This window comes from Semicossyphus pulcher, unplaced genomic scaffold (assembly GCF_022749685.1).
Source record: "Semicossyphus pulcher isolate SPU_LCO1_2020_fin unplaced genomic scaffold, fSemPul1.0.p SCAF_8, whole genome shotgun sequence".
Lineage (NCBI taxonomy): Eukaryota > Metazoa > Chordata > Actinopteri > Labriformes > Labridae > Semicossyphus > Semicossyphus pulcher.
In genome coordinates this window covers 24713007-24731404 of record NW_027211759.1, presented here as the reverse complement: position 1 = coordinate 24731404, position 18398 = coordinate 24713007, and the positions used below count along the sequence as shown (strand labels likewise).

Genomic DNA, 18398 nt, shown 5'->3' with positions numbered 1-18398 from the left:
ATTTTATGGGATTTCACAATTTAGTCCAAGATCAGATGTTTTTTTCTTTGGTCCCTTTAAAGGGACACTCCGTGATAATTGAGGAGTAGTAATTCATACTTAACTGTGGCTTATAGTACAAAATAAAATGGAATAAACTACTACTTATAAGGGAAAAGGAATATTTGGATACATAGGAAGGGAATATTTTTCTAGAATATTGTTCTGTTCAATTGTACCGACTTCAGTTTGGAAAACTGGGTAAATGTTTTTAACGGGACATAAAAGTGTGTCATCTGCAAAAAAAGATTGTTTTTCGGGTTAATGTATGTTTCTGTGGCTCAGAGGTAGAGTGGGTCGTCATCCAATCTGAAGGTCTGTGGTTTGATCCCCAGCTCCTTTATCCTACATGTTGAAGTATCTTTGGGCATGATGCTGAACCCCAAACTGCTCCTGGAGAAATAGCCTGCGGTGTGTGAATGTGTGTGAACCATTTGTTAAAACAGTTGCCTTCCATGGCACTCTGTTAGTGTATGAATGTGTGTGTGAAGGGGTGAATGTTACATGTTGTGCACAGCACCTTGAGTAGTCAGAAGACTAGAAAGGTGCTACATAAGTGCAGTCCAGTTACCATTTACCATGTACAGGCAAGATGTTCAGTGTCACAGCTATGTGGAAATTTAGTTAGGTTGTTGTAGTTTTTTACACATAAACATACAAAATTAAAGAAAGACTTTTTTTTCAGTTTGTGTTGATTTTGGCGCGTACCTCTTATCTCTTTGCTGATTTTGTCCTGTACATGCTTAAGTGCTGTTTTTAACAACAAGTCTTATCCTGCTTTCTTTAACAGTCATATGTATCACTCACTTTAAATATATGCCCTGGAAAATGTAAACAAAGGCAGCGTGCAGTTAATCACTTTGTCTGACACCTACCCCCTGCCAGCGGTTTCAGGCATTAAAAACAACTATATCGAAATAATCAATCTTGTCACTGATGGCCTGGTTTGCTTTTGTAGGTCATATAGAGGTATCAGAATTCATTTTGCTTCATTCATGCTGGTAATGAGTGATATTTATGGTCAACAATTGACTGTGGTTAGCACTGAGCTACTGCAAAATGCTACCACACCACAAAAGTTCTGTGGACAACTATAAAAGGTCAGTGATGTCAGAAAAAAACACCCAGTGAGAGAAAGGGACTGTTGTTTTCGTCATGTCAGCTCGGTGTAGTTCACTGGGGAATCACATTTGAAGCAGTTCCTTATTTCTCAGGCCATCACAGAGGTCATCAGTTAATGTTAATGTTATATTAAGCACTGACAAACGAAAGGACGCCCACACACGGAACTTCAACTGTAAAGCACAGCCTGATAATGTTAACAGCTGGGATTTTCCCTGGAAGACTCCTCATGTATAAATGTGACAGAGGATGGAGCTCAGACAGCAGAGAAGACAAGCTGAGATAGCTCAACTGAGACTGACAGGACACACTACTACACCGTGAAGGAAACAAGTACACACATCAGGATGGCTGCTCCTCGTCTCGCTCTGTCTGTGTTTGTGTTGATGCTGGCTGCCATCAGTCTGAGTGAAGGTAAGAAGACGCCTGACGATAATACATTCAGTCATTGTGAGACATAGACTGTATATTAAATGTGGATGTAGCCTCTTGAAGACAATGTTGTGGCGCCTTAAACCTGCAGTCTTTCTGAAGACCAGCAGGGGGCGACTCTGCTGGTCGCAGATTGTGTAGAAGTCTACCAGAAAACAATACCTCTCACTCGATTTATTACTTCAGTAAACATTTTCCAAATGAGTTTAGGGTGTCAGTTGCTAGTTTCAAGTTTTTTTTTTATAAAGCAGGATGGTTTTTATTAAATTATGGTCACAGTAAAATAGATGACCAATATGGGTTTGACTACCCGTGATTGACAAGTAGCTACCACAGCCACCTGTCAACCAGGATAGAGGCTTAGCAATGCAGGATAATCATCCATCTATTATATAACATATGTCTGGAAAGGCACTACATCAGTGCAGTGAACCTTAACAGTGACACAATCTAAAAAAAACACTATCAGATTCGGCCTCATGCAGGCCCCACAGGAAAATAAATTGTGCTAAGTTGTTCATGTGCTTCTTTGTTGGCAGCTATGCGTGGTGCTGGACCAAAGAAATGCTGCTTTAGCTTCCAAGAGACCCCCGTGGCTAAAGCCAGAGTGGTTGGCTACATGAAGACCAGCCAGCGGTGCTCCAACCCCGCCGTCCTGTAAGTACACAGCCTCAGAGAGAAACATCACAAACATCAATGGAACTGCACCTGAATGCACTGAACCTGACCGTCTCTGTTTATGTGTGTGTTCAGGTTGAAGACAGTGAGAGGTCATCAGCTGTGTGTCCGATCCTCAGCCCCCTGGTTGAAGGAGATCATCAGCTACCTGGAGGCCAAAGCTGCCCCAGGACAGAAGTCCCACCTGTAAACCACCATCAGAGCCTCCAGAGAACACAACCTGGCCAGTTGATGTGTCATGATGCTGCAATGTTTCTAATGTTTCATTCAAAGAATGTACTCACTAAATATGCTACTATCTTCACCACTTGGTCTACAGCTGGGCGACCTTAAGCTGAACAGCAGCTTTATGTTTATCTTAACGCAAAATACATTCTAAATATGTAAACTGTAATGTTTTGTAACATGCTCTTAGTTTTAATTTGATATTCTTTGAAAATCAAGATTTACACCATATCCTTTACATTTTCTACATTTGAGTTTTAATTTGAGAACAGGTGTATTTTTTAATACACTGAAAGTCTGACCGCCATCACTGTGAACTGTGAGCTGCTGTGTTATAATTAGAATTGACTCACAGAAACTACACTTACTGAAAAAGAGCAACGTCTCCCAACTCCACTTCATCAGTAGAGTATAAGCTATGCATTAGCTAACTGTGAGCTCTTTGTCTTGTCTTTTAAATTAATTTTATATTCATTTTACAATGCATGTTTTGAACTCAGTTTCTTGTAAAGAAAAAGTAACGTAATTTGATTCAAAAAAAGATTGGTATTTATTTTGTATGCTTATGCTGCTAATTTGATTCTTTGAAATAAAAGCAAGACAACATGTCAAATTGGCTTGTTGGTGTCCTCTTTCTTGTCAGGTTTCACATTAATTGGTATTTAATGTTTTCATTTTCCTGCTTCCTCCCACCGTCCAAAGCTTGTTAGGTTTATTGGTGACTCTAAAAACGGCCCATAGGTGTAAATGTGAGCATGAATAGTTGTCTGTCTCTATGTGTCACCCCTGCGATTGACTGGCGACTTGTTCAGGGTGCACCCTGCCTTTCGCCCAATGACAGCTAGGATAGGCTCCAGCCCCCCTGGGACCCTGAACAGCAGATGCAGTATAGATAATGGATGGATAGATTTTAATCTTGTTCATTCTTTGATTGGTTTGGGGACCTATAAATGCTGAAGGGACGGAGACTAATACAACTTTTTTTCAAGGCCAGTGTATTTTTACTTAACCCTTAACTGCTTTCTCCCGCAGGATTCTGTATCTGTGTGATGACACTGGTTTCCTCAGCAGGCCTGAAGTGATGACTTTTTGCTTTCTGAGCCAAAAACTCATTTTCCCAAAGCCAGAACATTTAACTTTGAGAAAAAGAAATACATGACTCTTCTTCACACTAATGAAAAGATAGTGCTTATATTGTACTTGGTCAGGTATGATGATCAGTAGCTAATGAAAGGCTGAGAATTTTGGCACACTGTAGGTACTTTTCTTCCTAAGAAATGCTGTTTGTCTGGTGACTTCATGACTCTCTAATTGTGTTACTGTGAGACTAACACTGTATTTACGACTTGTAGCTCATTTTCATCAGGAAGTCTTGACTTACAGTTCACATTAAAAAAGAGTGACTGTCCCAAAAACAAAAGAATCTTTGGTTTGAGTAATGAACAAGGTTTTTGTGGCCAAATGATGGCAGTTTCTTTGTTTGCCACTAGAGAGCACCAATGTAGCATCACATGTCATATCTGAGCGACTGCAAGGACCTTATCACAAGTGCATGTAAGCAGGGGCTGCATGAAAAATGCCTTGCAACCCCGGCTGCCACCCCAATTTTGATGACCAAATGAAACATTGTCCAAAACAAATTTATATATATTTGAGGCTGGTTGGAAATTTAGAGTGAAGAGTGAAACTCCCATGTTCAAGTAAATGCAGCAAAAGATGACGTTCCTCCTTGTTCCTTGATACTGGACACGGCCGTCCGTTGGAAGCTGGGACTCATGTCGATGAATGTTATTTTTCCATTTGGCGGTAATCAAATATAGTCCTTCAAATCTCATGAAGAGTCTCAAATAAGTTTTATTGAGCCAAGTTTTTATTGTTTTAATTCTTCGTGGCATTGGTTCGACAAGGTTCTGGAAACATTACTCAGAGATTTTGGTCCATATTGACCTGATGGCATCACGCAGTTGCTGCACATTTGTCGGCTGCACATCCATGATGCGAACCTCCCGTTCCACCCCATCTCAAAGTTTCTCTATTGGATTGAGATCTGGTGACTGTGGAGGCCATTTGAGTACAGTGAACTCATTGTCATGTTCAAGAAACCAGTTTGAGATGATTTGAGCTTTGTGACATGGTGAGTTGGTACTAAGGAGCCCAAAGTGTGCCAAGAAAATATCCCCCACATCTTTACACCACCACCACCACCAGCCTGAACTGTTGATACAAGGCAGGATGGATCCATGCTTTCATGTTGTTTACGCCAAATTCTGACCACCCCAATGTCGCAGCAGAAATCGAGACTCATCAGACTAGGCGGCGTTTTCTATCTTCTATTGTCCAATTTTGGTGATCCCGAGTTTCTTTTATTTTGCTTTTACAAAGTGTCTCAGTTGGTAAAATCAAATCAATATGAACTTGCATTTAGCCTACCATTTTAACATGTTAGCAATTGTTTTGTAACGCTATTTACAGTATTTAAGGGCAGAAACACACACACACACACACACACACACACACGATCACGTTTGTCTTTGACCAATAGGAAGGAAGATCTTGTTCTCGTACAGGCGCATCAAGCAGCCGGCACAAAACCGGATGTAGGGTATAGTCTAGAAATAAAAGCCCCAATTCTGTCCTGTTGTTGTCAGCTGTCATTGTATTAAAAGTGAACTCAACTTCAATGTGATAATGGATTGTTTGGTGTTGTTACAGACATAGTCTTGCAAATGGTAACACAGTTTTAACGGGGATATTAATTCACAATCATACATAAAGCTGTTCTATTATCCCCGTTTTCTGGTACCTTTTGTCAAGATGTTTAATTGTACAATACGTAAGCTTTTTTTGCCACATATTCGTCTTATTTTGAAACTCTCTACCGGATGCATTAATTACATCCCACTTGTTTGTCTCGTGAGGAAAACTCGTTGGTGCATTTTTCCCTCACTGTGCTACATCTGGTAGTAGTATCCGTCAGCGGCCATATGTAATTTAACCTCATTCATTCATTATTAGACGCTCTTTGCTTTTTTTGTTTACACCAGTCCAAGGTTTTTAAGGGGGAGAAGCTACGCGTTTCTTTCCACTCAGTCATTCTTTCGGACGCATATCGGTGTATGCCTCGGTGACTGTGTAGGCTGGGTGGTGACAGCACAGTACAATGATCGAACGACCAGAAACTGCGGTTCCCAGCATCGCTGTAAGTCCAAATGTCTTTGAAATAGTAAAACGTGCAAGTGTTCATTGTTATTTTCTAAACGCTTATAATTGATATCCCCATTGGAATTATCTGTTTAACCGTTCTAGTTGCTTCAAGTAACGACCTCTCACATAGTTAGCCTATGGATAACCGCCCACCAAGCTCCTTTCACAATATGTGTATTTGAGGATAATTTGAAAATATTTTGAAAGAAAAATGGACAAATAAAACATCTTTTCACCTTTTCACAAATTAATATTGATTACGTTTAACTTCGGCATGAAGATATTGACTAAACAAAATGTATTTAAGTAAATACTATCGTTTTAAAAATGGAATCACGCCTCCCTTCTATATGTAGCGTTAACGGTAGCGTCACTTAAAAATCGAGCTTTTGTGGGGCGAATCTAAAATCATTTGGATGCCTTGGATTATGCATAGTGGATAATGTATTTTCTTATATCACCATTTTGACCTAATTTAGAGTAAAATCACATTATAATGCTTAGGTATGCACGATATTGTCGGCAATAATACATCACTTTAATTATGCCTAAATGCTTGATGATTCCCCCCCAAAAAAAGTATTATGTTGTTGCTACATCTGCCAGTGGGCCACTACAAATAGAATAGGCATGATATCAATTCCACTACAGGGGAGATGCATATCTGTATGAAATCGGTAAAAAGGGTTGGAAATTATTGGCACATCGATATTGGCAGAAAATTCAATATCAGGCATCCCTCATAATGCTGTATCTTAAATAGGAGTTTGAACGTTCTAGCTAACGTCCCCACAACCTAACGTGGTCTGGTCTCAATTATAGCTCGTTGAAAGGACATAGTCAACAGTAAATTCTTGTTTAGATGTGTTTCCACACCGACCATATCATTGTTAATCGCCATCTTAAATCGTCTGAAAAAATTGAGTATCAGAGTCCAGATTAGATTATCACTGTGGGTAATCCCTTAACAAATCTGAAATTAAAGAATTAAAATATTAACACATTGTTTTAGGTTTGTCATGGGTTTGTGATACAACCTGAGCTGATTGACACCAAAGGGCTCCTACTGTTCAGATATAGTGAAATACAGCAGTCAAAGTATGTTCAGTGCTAAAAATAATAAAAAAAGAAATTGCTCAGGCACTGTTTTTTAAATTAATTCTGTCCTCATTCCACAGTGTTAAGTGATGAAATATTTATCTCGTAATAAATATTCATTATGTCATAACTTAAAGTTTTAAACAGCTGAGGGCCTCAGCATCAGCTGCTGTTTGCATGGGTTGGGTGGACTTGGCAATACAGATGATGTCAGTGAACCAGGCAGCTACTACCACCACCACTGTGTGGACTGAGGGGGGAGGGGCTAACATTAGCTGTATGGTCTGACTAAAGCTTTCCTCTCTCTCATTCCCCATTATGTCCCTATTTTAAGTCCCCTGCCTGTATTTCACTCCTTTAATCACATTCTTATAAAAAAGAAACATATAATTTATAAAGCATTTCATATGGGGCGAGTGCAGCACTGAGAGTCATTTTATGATGGATACAATTATTATAAAGCTATGAATGGTGTCGTCCGGGTCTTGCATACAAGCCCCATTGTGTGCTACAGATACGAAGACCCTGATAAAAGGGCTCTTCATTCATGCCCACATGAGCATGCATACTGTATGTTGATGCCTTTGCACACTTGCATACACATGCTCGTTTACTCATGTAGTCACCATTGGATCCATAGACTCCTACCTACACACACAAACACATCGCTTTATGTAGCTGAACACTGGCAGCCTGCACTAATGATTTCCAGTGTCTCATTACCTGTGCCACCCACATCACACTTATTGGGGAATGGACAGACCATCAGAGCTGGCATCTTATGTAACACATGCACAGAAACTTGTATGTGGGTGGATCAAAGATGGAAACGGTGGAAAGTGCTTCAGGCTTGTTCAGTAGTTGCGCCTGCCGTCGAGCTGCATGCATCAGAGAATTGATGAGCCAAATAGATTGCTTCCTTTAGTTTTCCCACATTGTGTGTGTCCATTACATCAGTAGTGTGTAAGCTTCTTTTCTATATGTCACACTCAGCGGTAGGAGAGGTGTGGAATACACAGTGGAGTGTAGAGTTATACAAGATATGGACATTTACTCAACATCTCAACAGCTAGTGCACAATAACAACAACAGGCAGATATTTACAAATGAGCACTTAACTAGAATGTTATCTAACCCTGTATCTAAATCAATAAGTCACTTTAGCTTCTAGCCCAGCAATCTCTCCAGGAAGTTGTGATGTTATGTTCCCACAGATTCACGCAAATTCAACCAATTGCCACAACTTTTCTGTACATTTGACCGGTGATCTTAATTCCCTGAGCGCGTGAAGTAATATTACAATTAATCCATTATAATAAATCCAATACCCCTCAGAGTGTTGACGTGGGTTTTTCAGACCCGGGAAGACCTGCTGATATATTATACCGATTATCCCTTTTTTCATTGCCAGTGGAGTATACGCCTTTCGGTCTCTTTTCTGCTGCGTCACCGTCTGATGTCACAAATGCGCCCAAAACAGGGTTAGTAAACAGTGAAGATGTTATGGGGGTTAGGTCTTTTAAGTAATCTATTACTCATTCAGTCTGTGTATCAAACTCGGCGCAGACAAATTTGGGACGATGTTTGAGCGCTACTCGGACGAAGACGGGCGCAATTTGTAGCTGAGATTAAGTTACACACGGAGCATAGCATCGGCCTGAAAGGGGGCGGAGATTAGAGTGTCGACCCAGGTTTTGTGTTCCCATTAATGCTGATCGGAGCCGTGGCGATAATTACCCGGGTCTACTGCAGAGTAATTTGACCCAGGTCTGAATGCCGATTGCAGCCAAAAGGAATTCCCATTGAGCAAAAAAAGACGGGTGTTAGCGGGTTTTGGCTTTGGTAAATCCTGTAAACAAGGCAATAACATCAAGAAAAGTTTTTTCCTTAAATACTGTATAATTCTTATCTATTGCGGGCATACCAGCAGAAAATGATAAGAGAGAGGATCACCTCAGTGTTGTTGGGAGTTGAAGAGTTTGTGATTCCACTGGCTCATCGCTGTGGAGTGAGCACCTCTGGAGGGCTCATTTGGGATAAGCTAGCTGCTAATAATCAGTAAATACCTAAAACCACAACCAGCCGGGGATATGTCTATTCTGTGCCTTTATTTGAGAGCTTGATTTAGTTGTAACTTCAGCTGCAGGTCCTGCTGTTCCGGAAAGCCATGAACACAGAGCCGCACTTCTCCATCTGTGTCATGCATGACAGAGCCGGGGAGGCCTCTCGCAGGCAGGCAGGGCAGCAGGCAATCGATTGTGTTTGCCTCACGTAGCGTGCAGGACAGAGCGCAGTGATTGGAGGGGAGGGGGTTATCTGACAGCATGCTGGGAGCTGGAGAGGCAGAGGGAGATGGAGAAGGGAGCAGGGGATGAAGAGAAAACATCAGTGGTGAAGAGAGAGAGCAGCTGGAGAGCCCGGCCTGGCTGTGATCTGGTCTGAGAGCTTCTTCCTTCACCATGATTCAACACGTAGGGTTTCTTTTCTTGTTTCTGTTACGTTGTTTGAATCCAGCTTTATGTTTCTGGTTTAAGGAACTGATCGGCTTCGTTTATTTATATTACTTTCCTGTTTCGGTTGGCTTGTTTGATGGCACAGGGGTTGTCATCACTTCCTCTTTCCTCCCTGTTATTTCTCTCTGCCCCTGCCTCCCCTCACCTCTCTTCCCCTTTAAAACACCTTTTCCCCTCCTTGTATTTAACTCAGCTGCACTTCACTTCAAAGAGGCTCCAATCGCTGCAGGACACACACATACTAATTGTAGGCTCACGACTGTGTTGTTTACACACATGTAAAATACCATAGTTACAGAGTTTCTTTGAGCGATGCAAACGCACATCTTTGTGTCGATTAGGGGTTCATCTGTGTTTGCTATTACGGGCCTTTATTTAATGTAAAAAGTTTGACAGCATGTGTTATTATTTATTGATGCTGTGTGACTCCTGAACTAACAGAATTGTGTGTGTGTGTGTGTGTGTGTGTGTGTGTGTGTGTGTGTGTGTGTGTGTTTTCCCTCAGCAGCGGAACCTCGAGGGCTATGTTGGCTTCGCTAATCTCCCCAACCAGGTGTATCGGAAGTCGGTCAAAAGAGGGTTCGAGTTTACGTTAATGGTTGTAGGTAAGTTGGAAACATCTACATTTGACCCATGAGTGATGATGTGTGTGTGTGTGTTTGCTCCTGTCTGTGTCAGAGCGTGTGTGGGTGTGTGTATGCACGTACACCTGCCCATCTATCTGTGTCAGCTTTCCTGGGTTTGTTTTCATTTTTGTGTGATTGTGGGTCATCAGCGCAGGTTGAAAGGAGTTGAAAGCATGTGCGGCATCCAAGCGCGCTCGGCTGCTCAGGATGACGACTTGACAGTTTAAAAAAAAAAGCAGTTTGTGCACGGAGTTGCAGTGTTGTGCCTGGCTGTTGGAACATCTGCCGCGTTTTTCAGCGATGGAGAATGTGCACATGTGGAAATATTTCTCGTGAAAGCTGGATTCCCACAGCGTCCCTCTGGGGAGTTCTCTCTGTAGCCCCAGGACGCACAATAACACATCTGTGTGTGGAAGATTCAATTTGGAAAGCGAAGCTGCAGGATGTCGGTTCAAGAATGAATGAAGTTGGTTACAAAAAGTGGCTAACAGCATTACAGAGGGAGGGAAGTGGACGGAGGGGTTAAGGAAGCATCGGGTTTGGCTGTCTAAAAGGACCCACACATAAGTATTGTTGGGAATTACGGCTCTTTGAAGGGAGCCGGATCTTATGGCTCCGCGAACAGCTCTCGGAAAGGAACGAAGCCATAAGATCCGAGGTGAGAGATTGGTCGGATTCTCGAACGTGCCTGCACTCTATTATCCCGTGTCAACACGTGCCTATTTAAAGTTCCGCACTTTTAAAATGTAAACAGCAAAAGTTCATTCAAAAGAATCGGATCGTTCGCGAACATCACAACACTAGTTGTGAAGGCTGCCGAGGTCACGGGAAAGACTGTTCCCAGGCTGCGTTTTTTAGGTGTAGAATTTTCTTACTTTTGGATCAGAGCCGTGAAGCTCTGGTCTCAGCTCTGCTCTCTATTGACATATTGAACAGTGCTCTGTGTGAATGGGGCCTCAAGTGAGTAATGAAAAGATATGGATTGTACCATGTGGACGTCCTACAAAGCTGTTCGGCTGTCAAACATATCGAAATTGATGTTCACACTCCGTGTGGAGTATAAAGTGTGCACATTGCAGCTGTATCACTACCAAGTTTGATGTTGAATCGAGACTCTGTTTGCACACACAGATGCTATTTAATGCAGCTTTCATGCAGGAGATTGATGTCAATCTTCTCATCACACTCTGGTAAAGACGACTAATTAGCATATTTCCCTTTAAAACTTTCCCTTTAAAGCTGAAATTTCTGCTCCTTTAGAAATATTCTGGCTTTTGCAGTTTTTTTGTCGGTCTAAAACATTGTTCCAGCTACAATTTCAATAAGAAAAGTTAAAAATCTCGTGACGATCCCGATCTGATTAGTGAAAGAACAAAGACATTCAAACAAAGTGTCATCCAGCCTTTATTATTTCAGCCTGGGTTTGAAGCTTCCTGTTTAGTAAACAGCCACTGTGAGAGAGACAAAGACAGCAGAGTGACGGCTTGGGAGAGAAATCCACAATCAACTGGATCCTGTTTCAGGCCCTCTCGCATATGGGGCCCCTCTGTCTGTCTTCCCAGTGTTCTTGGCTCCCAGTCCTGCATACCCCAGCTGATCCAAATTTCACATCTAACAAATGTGAGATGCAAAGCAGGGCTGAAGATGAGGATAAGGGGGAGGGGTCTCAGATGGAAGCTATCTATCCGAACACTTAATGCTTTCTGAAAGCTGTAATAAATACCTTAATTAATGACCGTTTTTCACAGACATAGGTGACACGTTGATCTTTCTTCAAGACTTTTTCTAAAACTGTCTTGATCTCTAAAATGTCATTAAGTTACAGAGAAATATTTTGAAAATATACCTGTTGTATGAAACATGTTATGTTTTTTTTTGTTTGTTTGTTTTATTTTTTTGGACAAATGTAGAAAAGACAAAATAATCAAGTTCCGTTTCGTTTTTGATGTAAAGTGCTTGGTTATTCCCTAAACCATAACCATACATAAGCTAACATGAAAGAATTCATCTCATATAATACATACATACATAATACACCATCATGTATTTTCAATAAGTTTGGGCTTCTACACTCTAAAGCCCCTTTTCCACTGGTCAAAAACCCCACTAACACCCGGCTTTTTTGCTTAGTGGGGAAGGCTACAATCGGCATTCAGTTTTAAAGACTTTCTGAATCTGGGAACGAACTTATCTACTTATCCAAGAGAAGTTTTTGTACCTCTGACTCATGTCTCATAACTAACTACAGATCATTCATCCTTTGTGGAAACACTCTTACTTCAACAGAGGAGGCTAAGACACTGTGTGACCTCCAAAGTGCTTTTTTGTTTTTGTCTGCAGCCAGCACATTTTTCAGTTCTTTGTAAAGAAAGCGCTGCAGATTTACACTACGCTGCAATCGCTAGCAGGTGACCAGGCACTGAGCATCTATTCTGCGCTGAGTGCTGCACATTTGGCTTTTTCTCTGGTCTAGTGGAATGTCATATTGCATTCACTAATACTATATTTACTACCTGTCGTGAGTTACTTTCTCTCAAATTCCTGCATCATGAAACGGCCAAAAATACCGACTGCAAGGTTCATAAATGCGACCATTATCACAAACCCGTGTAATGGAGGGGCGACAGAGAAAAGAGGAAATAGCAGTGTGAGAGAGAGAGACAGAAAAGCTGATTATATTTTGATTTGAGAAGCAGCCAGCTGGACGTGCATCAGGAGACAGACTAAAGGCTGGCCACAGCACTGCTGTACTTGGCATATTAGAGAAGTGTGAAAGCTCGGCTCGACGCAGAGGCCCAGTATTGTTCTGTTGTAGAGTTTGAACAGACAGATGGTGGAGAATGAGCTGACTGGGCTGATGCCTGCAGGTGACTCGTTCAAATTCCAACAGTGTTTGCAGTAGGAGAAGTCCTTCCTGCAGTCAGTAGCAGGTAAGAATGAGGTTGCTTCTGATAGCCTAATAAATACAGTAAATAACAGCCCATTTCTGATCTTAACACTAGAAGTTAGAGTCTATATTACAAAATGATGCAATATTGTCAAAGTTTCCCTCTGAGCTACCACTTCAACTGTCAGTGTGTCTCCCTCGTCCTGCTGTAGGGGTGGGCGACTTGGCCAACACTTGAACAGTACATGGAATTTTTGTTCTAAGCTACAGCAGGGTTTGACATTATCCTTGCCTTGAGAAAAAGGTTCTCTGGGACCACCATGTATTTTTTTCTCAAACCGTGAGTCTTTCCAAAAGCACTGTAACAGTTCCACAACCATCCTGACAGCTGATGTGCCGGCTCCTGAACTGCACCGGCATACTGTGTCCTTTTGCCACCTATTTTAGTTGCTTTTGGGGTCTTAGAAATTTGAAACCCATCATTCTTTTCCTGGCCTCTGATTAGCATGAGCTGTTGCTATACCTGATCCGGACCTCTAAAGTTGATATGATGAAATTGCGATAAACAAGAACAACAAGACTGTTATAGAGTATATGTGTACCATATTGTTACAAAGAACTTTTTCATTCCGCGAATGTCTTTCCCTTCATTGTAGTGACAGTTAAGGAAACATATGTAAAGTTTTTATTTAGGCAATTTGGGCCACAAAAACATTTACTCTGGGGCCAGTCTTAAGGCCAATCAGTGTCTAACTTGAAGGACCAGTTGTAACTGATTGTGGTGACGCACAACGGCTACGCAGAGAGAGAGAGATAACGTAAACTCAGACTGGCTTAAACATGAGCTCTATTATGTCTCCATAGTGAGATGTTTCAGATTAACAGATTGTAATGGCATCCAGCTGTACTGTTGTTTGTTTGTACTGCAGCAGTCTGCGTAAGGGTAACTGTGTCAATATAACTAAACTGTCAAGCTACATGATGTTGCAAAAGATTGAGCAATATTCATGTACAATTCAGTTAGAATTTTATGTTACCAGTCAAAAAAAAATATACACAGATATGTGGATTGAATAATCCAAAATAATCTGGTTGTATACGAAGCAGCACTGATATTTTGGAGATACTTGTTGAACTCTTACTCAGTGCCATTTATAGATGGCGATAATCATTGTATCCAGATTTCCGAGATTGATGCAACAAGTTTAAGAAATGATCCAGCCAGCTTCCACAATTTTTCGGCAGAGGACCATGTGGTTAGACGTTGTTGCATTTGACTGCTCTTCTGGTGGTTTTCTTCTTCTTTAGCCTCACACTTCTTCTGTCCAGCTCTCTGTCTCCTTCCCTCCCAATCCATCTCTCTCTTGGGGGGGAAAAAGCTGCTTCCTGCCCCTTTTGTCCAGCTGGCAGATTGAATAGAATCTCCTGGAAAGATCAACAAGATCCAGCACCAGTGCAGAGAGCTGAACAGAGCCGAGAGTCAGATGAGGACTGAAGGGAGCTGGGAGGAGAGGGGAAGCGATGCCGGCTTCATGCTGCTTCTGATGTGTAACAAGGCCAGTACTTAAGAGCCCCACTGCCTCTGCTTTCCTAAAGCAACTCAGGAGGAGAGCACATCAGAGGCTCTTTAATGTGACCTCGCAAGCAGAGCTGAGTTTCATGAGGGACACTGCATTAGAGATGAACTGATACTAATTCTTGTGAGTTGCACTGGATAGTCGTGATGATTCATTTGATGTTCATTTCTTTAAGAATTAAGTTATCAGGGGGGCTTATTCTGTAAAAGCTTGCATTTAAGTTAGATAACGCCTAAGAAGGCTCAGCTCTTTGAGTGTTCCAATAACACCTAAAATGCAGGATCAGGTATCGGCTAGTGCCCGTCAATGTAACGATCCAATAGAGAAACCAGTTAGCCTCCAAACCAAAAAATCTGCTTCTTTTAGGTAAATTATTGTAGGACGATAACAAACAACGACAGTGTGGTGCTAGCAAACAGTAAGTAAGTCAACAGCTTTAGGTTTAGAGTGCCACCGAAATGAGACACCAAAATCCTCGTTGTGATTTGGTCCGGTAGATACCGGTCGGTTAGGAACACTAACACACAAGCCTAATATTGAGTGGTAGAAGTAAAGAAATGGCTAACATATCTTTTTATTTGTAACACTTACTGAGGCCAGCCACCATCTAGAGACTCTGTCACACGTACTGAATTTTGCCGGCTCCCACTGCTCTGCTGACTGTTGGCTGAGAGTGGTAAGAGTGAGTGGATCGAACCATTGTGAGGCGGGGCGTGTCAAAATCTCAACACAAGTCCTTACATTGTGTATCATTAATATTAATAACAGTTATTTCTACAGTGATATTTGGGGGGGACGAATCATATTTTTCCCCAGGTTGAGGGGGTCGTGTCCCTGCTGGGATTTCTGCCCCTAAGAAGGGCTACTTGGTACTAGGGATAGGCCGATTATCGGCGCCGATATTCGGCATTTTGACGCATATCAGCATCGGCCTTTTTTTTTAATCCGACGGCCGATAAGAGATCAATTTAAAACTGGGTTATTTTGGCTCTGATGCAGCCGCGCCTCTCTGTCTGCAGTCACTACTCTGTCTCCAGCATTGTCCCACCCACAGCACTGATTGGTTACACGCAGAGCCATGGCACGGGTAACAGCCAATCAGCAGTGAAAGCTGTGCATGCAGAGTGCTCACACACACGGCGGAGAGGAGAAATTTTATTTAACTTTGTTTTATTTTTGCTTTATAAAACTTCAGGAAGTTATTTATTTAAATTTTCAGTTAACTTTATAAGAGATGCTGCTGACCCTGGGAACTCCCTGCGCTTTTTGTTTGTTTAATAAACATATGCTTAAAGGCATTTAAACAAAGTTAACTGTTGGAGTTTGTATTATTCAAAATTTTGACACCAATATTTTCACTTTTACTGCAAATGAATATCGGCTCCAAATATCAGTTATCAGCCTCTTTGACTAGTAATAATTGGTATCGGTATCGGCCCTGAAAAAACCATATCGGTCTATCTCTACTTGGTACCCTGGTGCCAATACTCAAGTCTAGATATCAGAATCGCTATGGCGAAGGAAAATACGGTATCAGAACATCCCTAAAGTCTTTGTGCTACTGACCATTGTGTGTCCTCGGGACACTGCCAAGTATTGAATGCTGATATTGAATGTCTGGTTGGATTCATTATCCTGTTTACTGATGTTTGATTAGATTTATCCTGATTAAGGCCACACTTTTGGCAAAGTTTTTGTTTGCCTGCATGTGTTTAGACACATTTCAGAACGTTAACTTCTTGTCTTAATATCCTCTATAAAAGTTACACAGCTGTGAAATGCAAAACATCTGTTGTGACGTCACTGTTTTGCGGGGTCAACATTGTGAAACATACCTTATTTTCAAACCTTATGAAGCAATATAAAAAGATTTAGATACAGGTAACAGGTCTGTTTTCTGCCAATAAGCACAACAAGCCTACCATTCACTCATCAGGCCTGTGAATGAAACAGGCAGTGAAGTGCTGGATGAGCCTGAATCTCAATTAGCATCAAGTAGTATTTTTCCCACTAAGTCAGTATCTGTTTATCTCACAGCTCATGTATTATTGAAGACTGTCCGCCTGTCCCACCTGCTCTCCACCCTGTTGTTCTTCTCCTCTAAGCTTGTGAGCTTTGTGTGTGTGTGTTATAACATTGAAGAGTGTGTGTGTCAAGATAAGACGGTCTGACAGGCTTAGGATTGACCGCCTTGCCTACTGACCTTGCAGAAGGGAGTGAGTGAAGGAAAGCTTTGGTCTAGTTAATCTGCCAGCTTAACCAGATGCGCTAATACACACCAAATACACACATTCACTCACGCTAGCACACACACTGTTTATGTGTGTGGGCCAGCGTGTACGAGACGTGCCTCACTCTTATTCACTCTTATCCTCAACTCTCACTTTATAGCAAAGGCTCAGGATGAAGACTTCACTGTTTCATCCCTCACAGGGATCTGTAAGCAGGAAATGAGCAAACTGTGGTCGATAACGTGACAAAGACGCTGATGAGGCGTCACACATGACCGCAGTCAGAAAACATTGGCATGTGGCAACTGGTAGCCAGCTGTAATTCCTCATTTACAATTTCAGTTCTCTCAAACTACAAACTTTTGGCCTACTTGTGTTGCTGAACATTGCCCTGCTGGACACTTGAGCCTCTTTCCCACTGCTCAAAAAACCTATTAACACCTGGCTTTTTTGCTTTGTGGGAATGGTTACAATCGGCATTCAGACCTGGGTCAAATGACTCTGCAGTAGACCCGGGTAACTATCGCCTCAGCTCCGATTGGCATTGATGAGAACACAAAACCTGTGTCGACACGCTAATCTCCGCCCCCTTTCTGGCACGATGCTATGCTTTGTCGGTAACTTCTGCGACTCTTGTCATCTCAGCTACAAAGTCCAGCTGTCTCCGTCCAAGCAGCGCTCGAACATCGTTCCAGTTTGATAAACGGACTGAATGAGTAATAGATACAATCAAGACCTAACCACTGTAACATCTTCACTGTTTACTTGCCCTGTTTCCGGCGCGTTTGGGATGTCAGACGGTGACGCAGCAGAAAAAAGACTAACAGGAGTAAACTCCACTGGCAATGGGAAAGAGACAATCGGCATTTATAAGCGGGTCTTCTCGCCCGCGTCAACGTGCAAATTTTGGGGTATAGGTCTGTGATGGTGCCCAAGGTCTGCTCATATAATTCATATGAACATCATCATGGATATTTAACTCAGATGTCAAATCTTAAAGTGGTGCACAAGTTTTGGAATTGGTCCAGTAGATCAGTAGAACGGGCTCTAATCGAAAATGTTTCCATCAAAGAGTGTCCACTGAAAGTGCTTTTGTAAGTTAGAAGTCCATAAAATGTTTATGAGGATCTGTACAATATCATACTGACATTTTCTAGTGTTAGTAGAAGTGTTACATGTACATACACGCTGTTAAATCACTTTTTCACACACATCAGCCATTGTAAAATTGGTCTCTGTTTCCTAAAGGACTCACAAAACAGTAAAAGTCCCTCTTTATTACATTCAGATCTTCATTCTCAGCTTTCTCAGCCACAGAGGAGGTTTGGGCGTGACATTGCCTGAAAGACACACAGGTGCAATCAGCAATGTAATTATAAGCCGGATTCCATTCAGGTGCGTCAAGTCCAGTGCTGTGGTAGTGGCTCTGCAGCATGGTTTACTGGGACAGGTCAATGTAACTGAGCCATCGTTAATGTTATTAGTTCCACCTGTGCTTCTCCTGCCATGACAAGTCCGAGAGTCTGCTGTGGAAAAGGCCTGATGGAGAACCTCAGCGACTCAGATCAACGACCTTCATTCATTATTCAGTTTACATTCCAACCCTTGGTTGAGGCCCGAGATCACAGATACTGGATGTATTATCTGGTAAGTCTTTGGCAATCCCAGAGCATGCTAACAGGATTATAAGTCCCATCCGGCCTGTGGACGTCCCAGAATCTCTCCGGAGTAAGTGGCTATACAGGGAGAGCCATATGGGCTAGTTA

At 41.9% G+C, this 18398-nt stretch overlaps 2 protein-coding genes across 3 annotated transcripts in view; both read left to right on the top strand.

Moving 5' to 3' along the window:
* Positions 1-1433: 1433 nt before the first annotated feature.
* LOC138613117 (C-C motif chemokine 4-like) lies at positions 1434-3085 on the top strand. Its single transcript, XM_069686713.1, has 3 exons — positions 1434-1575; positions 2133-2250; positions 2347-3085. Exons 1-3 carry the CDS (start codon positions 1509-1511, stop codon positions 2459-2461), a joined length of 300 nt encoding a protein of 99 aa, XP_069542814.1. The 5' UTR covers positions 1434-1508; the 3' UTR covers positions 2462-3085.
* Positions 3086-5448: 2363 nt separating this feature from the next.
* septin15 (septin 15) overlaps positions 5449-18398 on the top strand; it is a 48976-nt gene continuing 36026 nt past the window's right edge. Inside the window, exons 1-2 of one of the 2 annotated variants that reach the window (XM_069687297.1) lie at positions 5449-5695; positions 9820-9916. In XM_069687297.1, the coding sequence (XP_069543398.1) occupies positions 5657-5695; positions 9820-9916 (136 nt within the window). In that variant the 5' untranslated portion in view covers positions 5449-5656. Of the gene's footprint in view, positions 5696-9816; positions 9917-18398 lie in introns of both variants that reach the window. The other variant, XM_069687296.1, reaches the window with a different exon arrangement.

What these genes read in the sequence shown, in the direction of transcription:
- LOC138613117 (XM_069686713.1), top strand. Translation starts at nt 1,509, where the DNA reads ATGGCTGCTCCTCGTCTCGCTCTGTCTGTGTTTGTGTTGATGCTGGCT. An exon ending in TGCCATCAGTCTGAGTGAAG is followed by an intron (nt 1,576 to 2,132) that starts GTAAGAAGACGC and finishes CTTTGTTGGCAG; the next exon opens with CTATGCGTGGTGCTGGACCA. An exon ending in TGCTCCAACCCCGCCGTCCT is followed by an intron (nt 2,251 to 2,346) that starts GTAAGTACACAG and finishes GTGTGTGTTCAG; the next exon opens with GTTGAAGACAGTGAGAGGTC.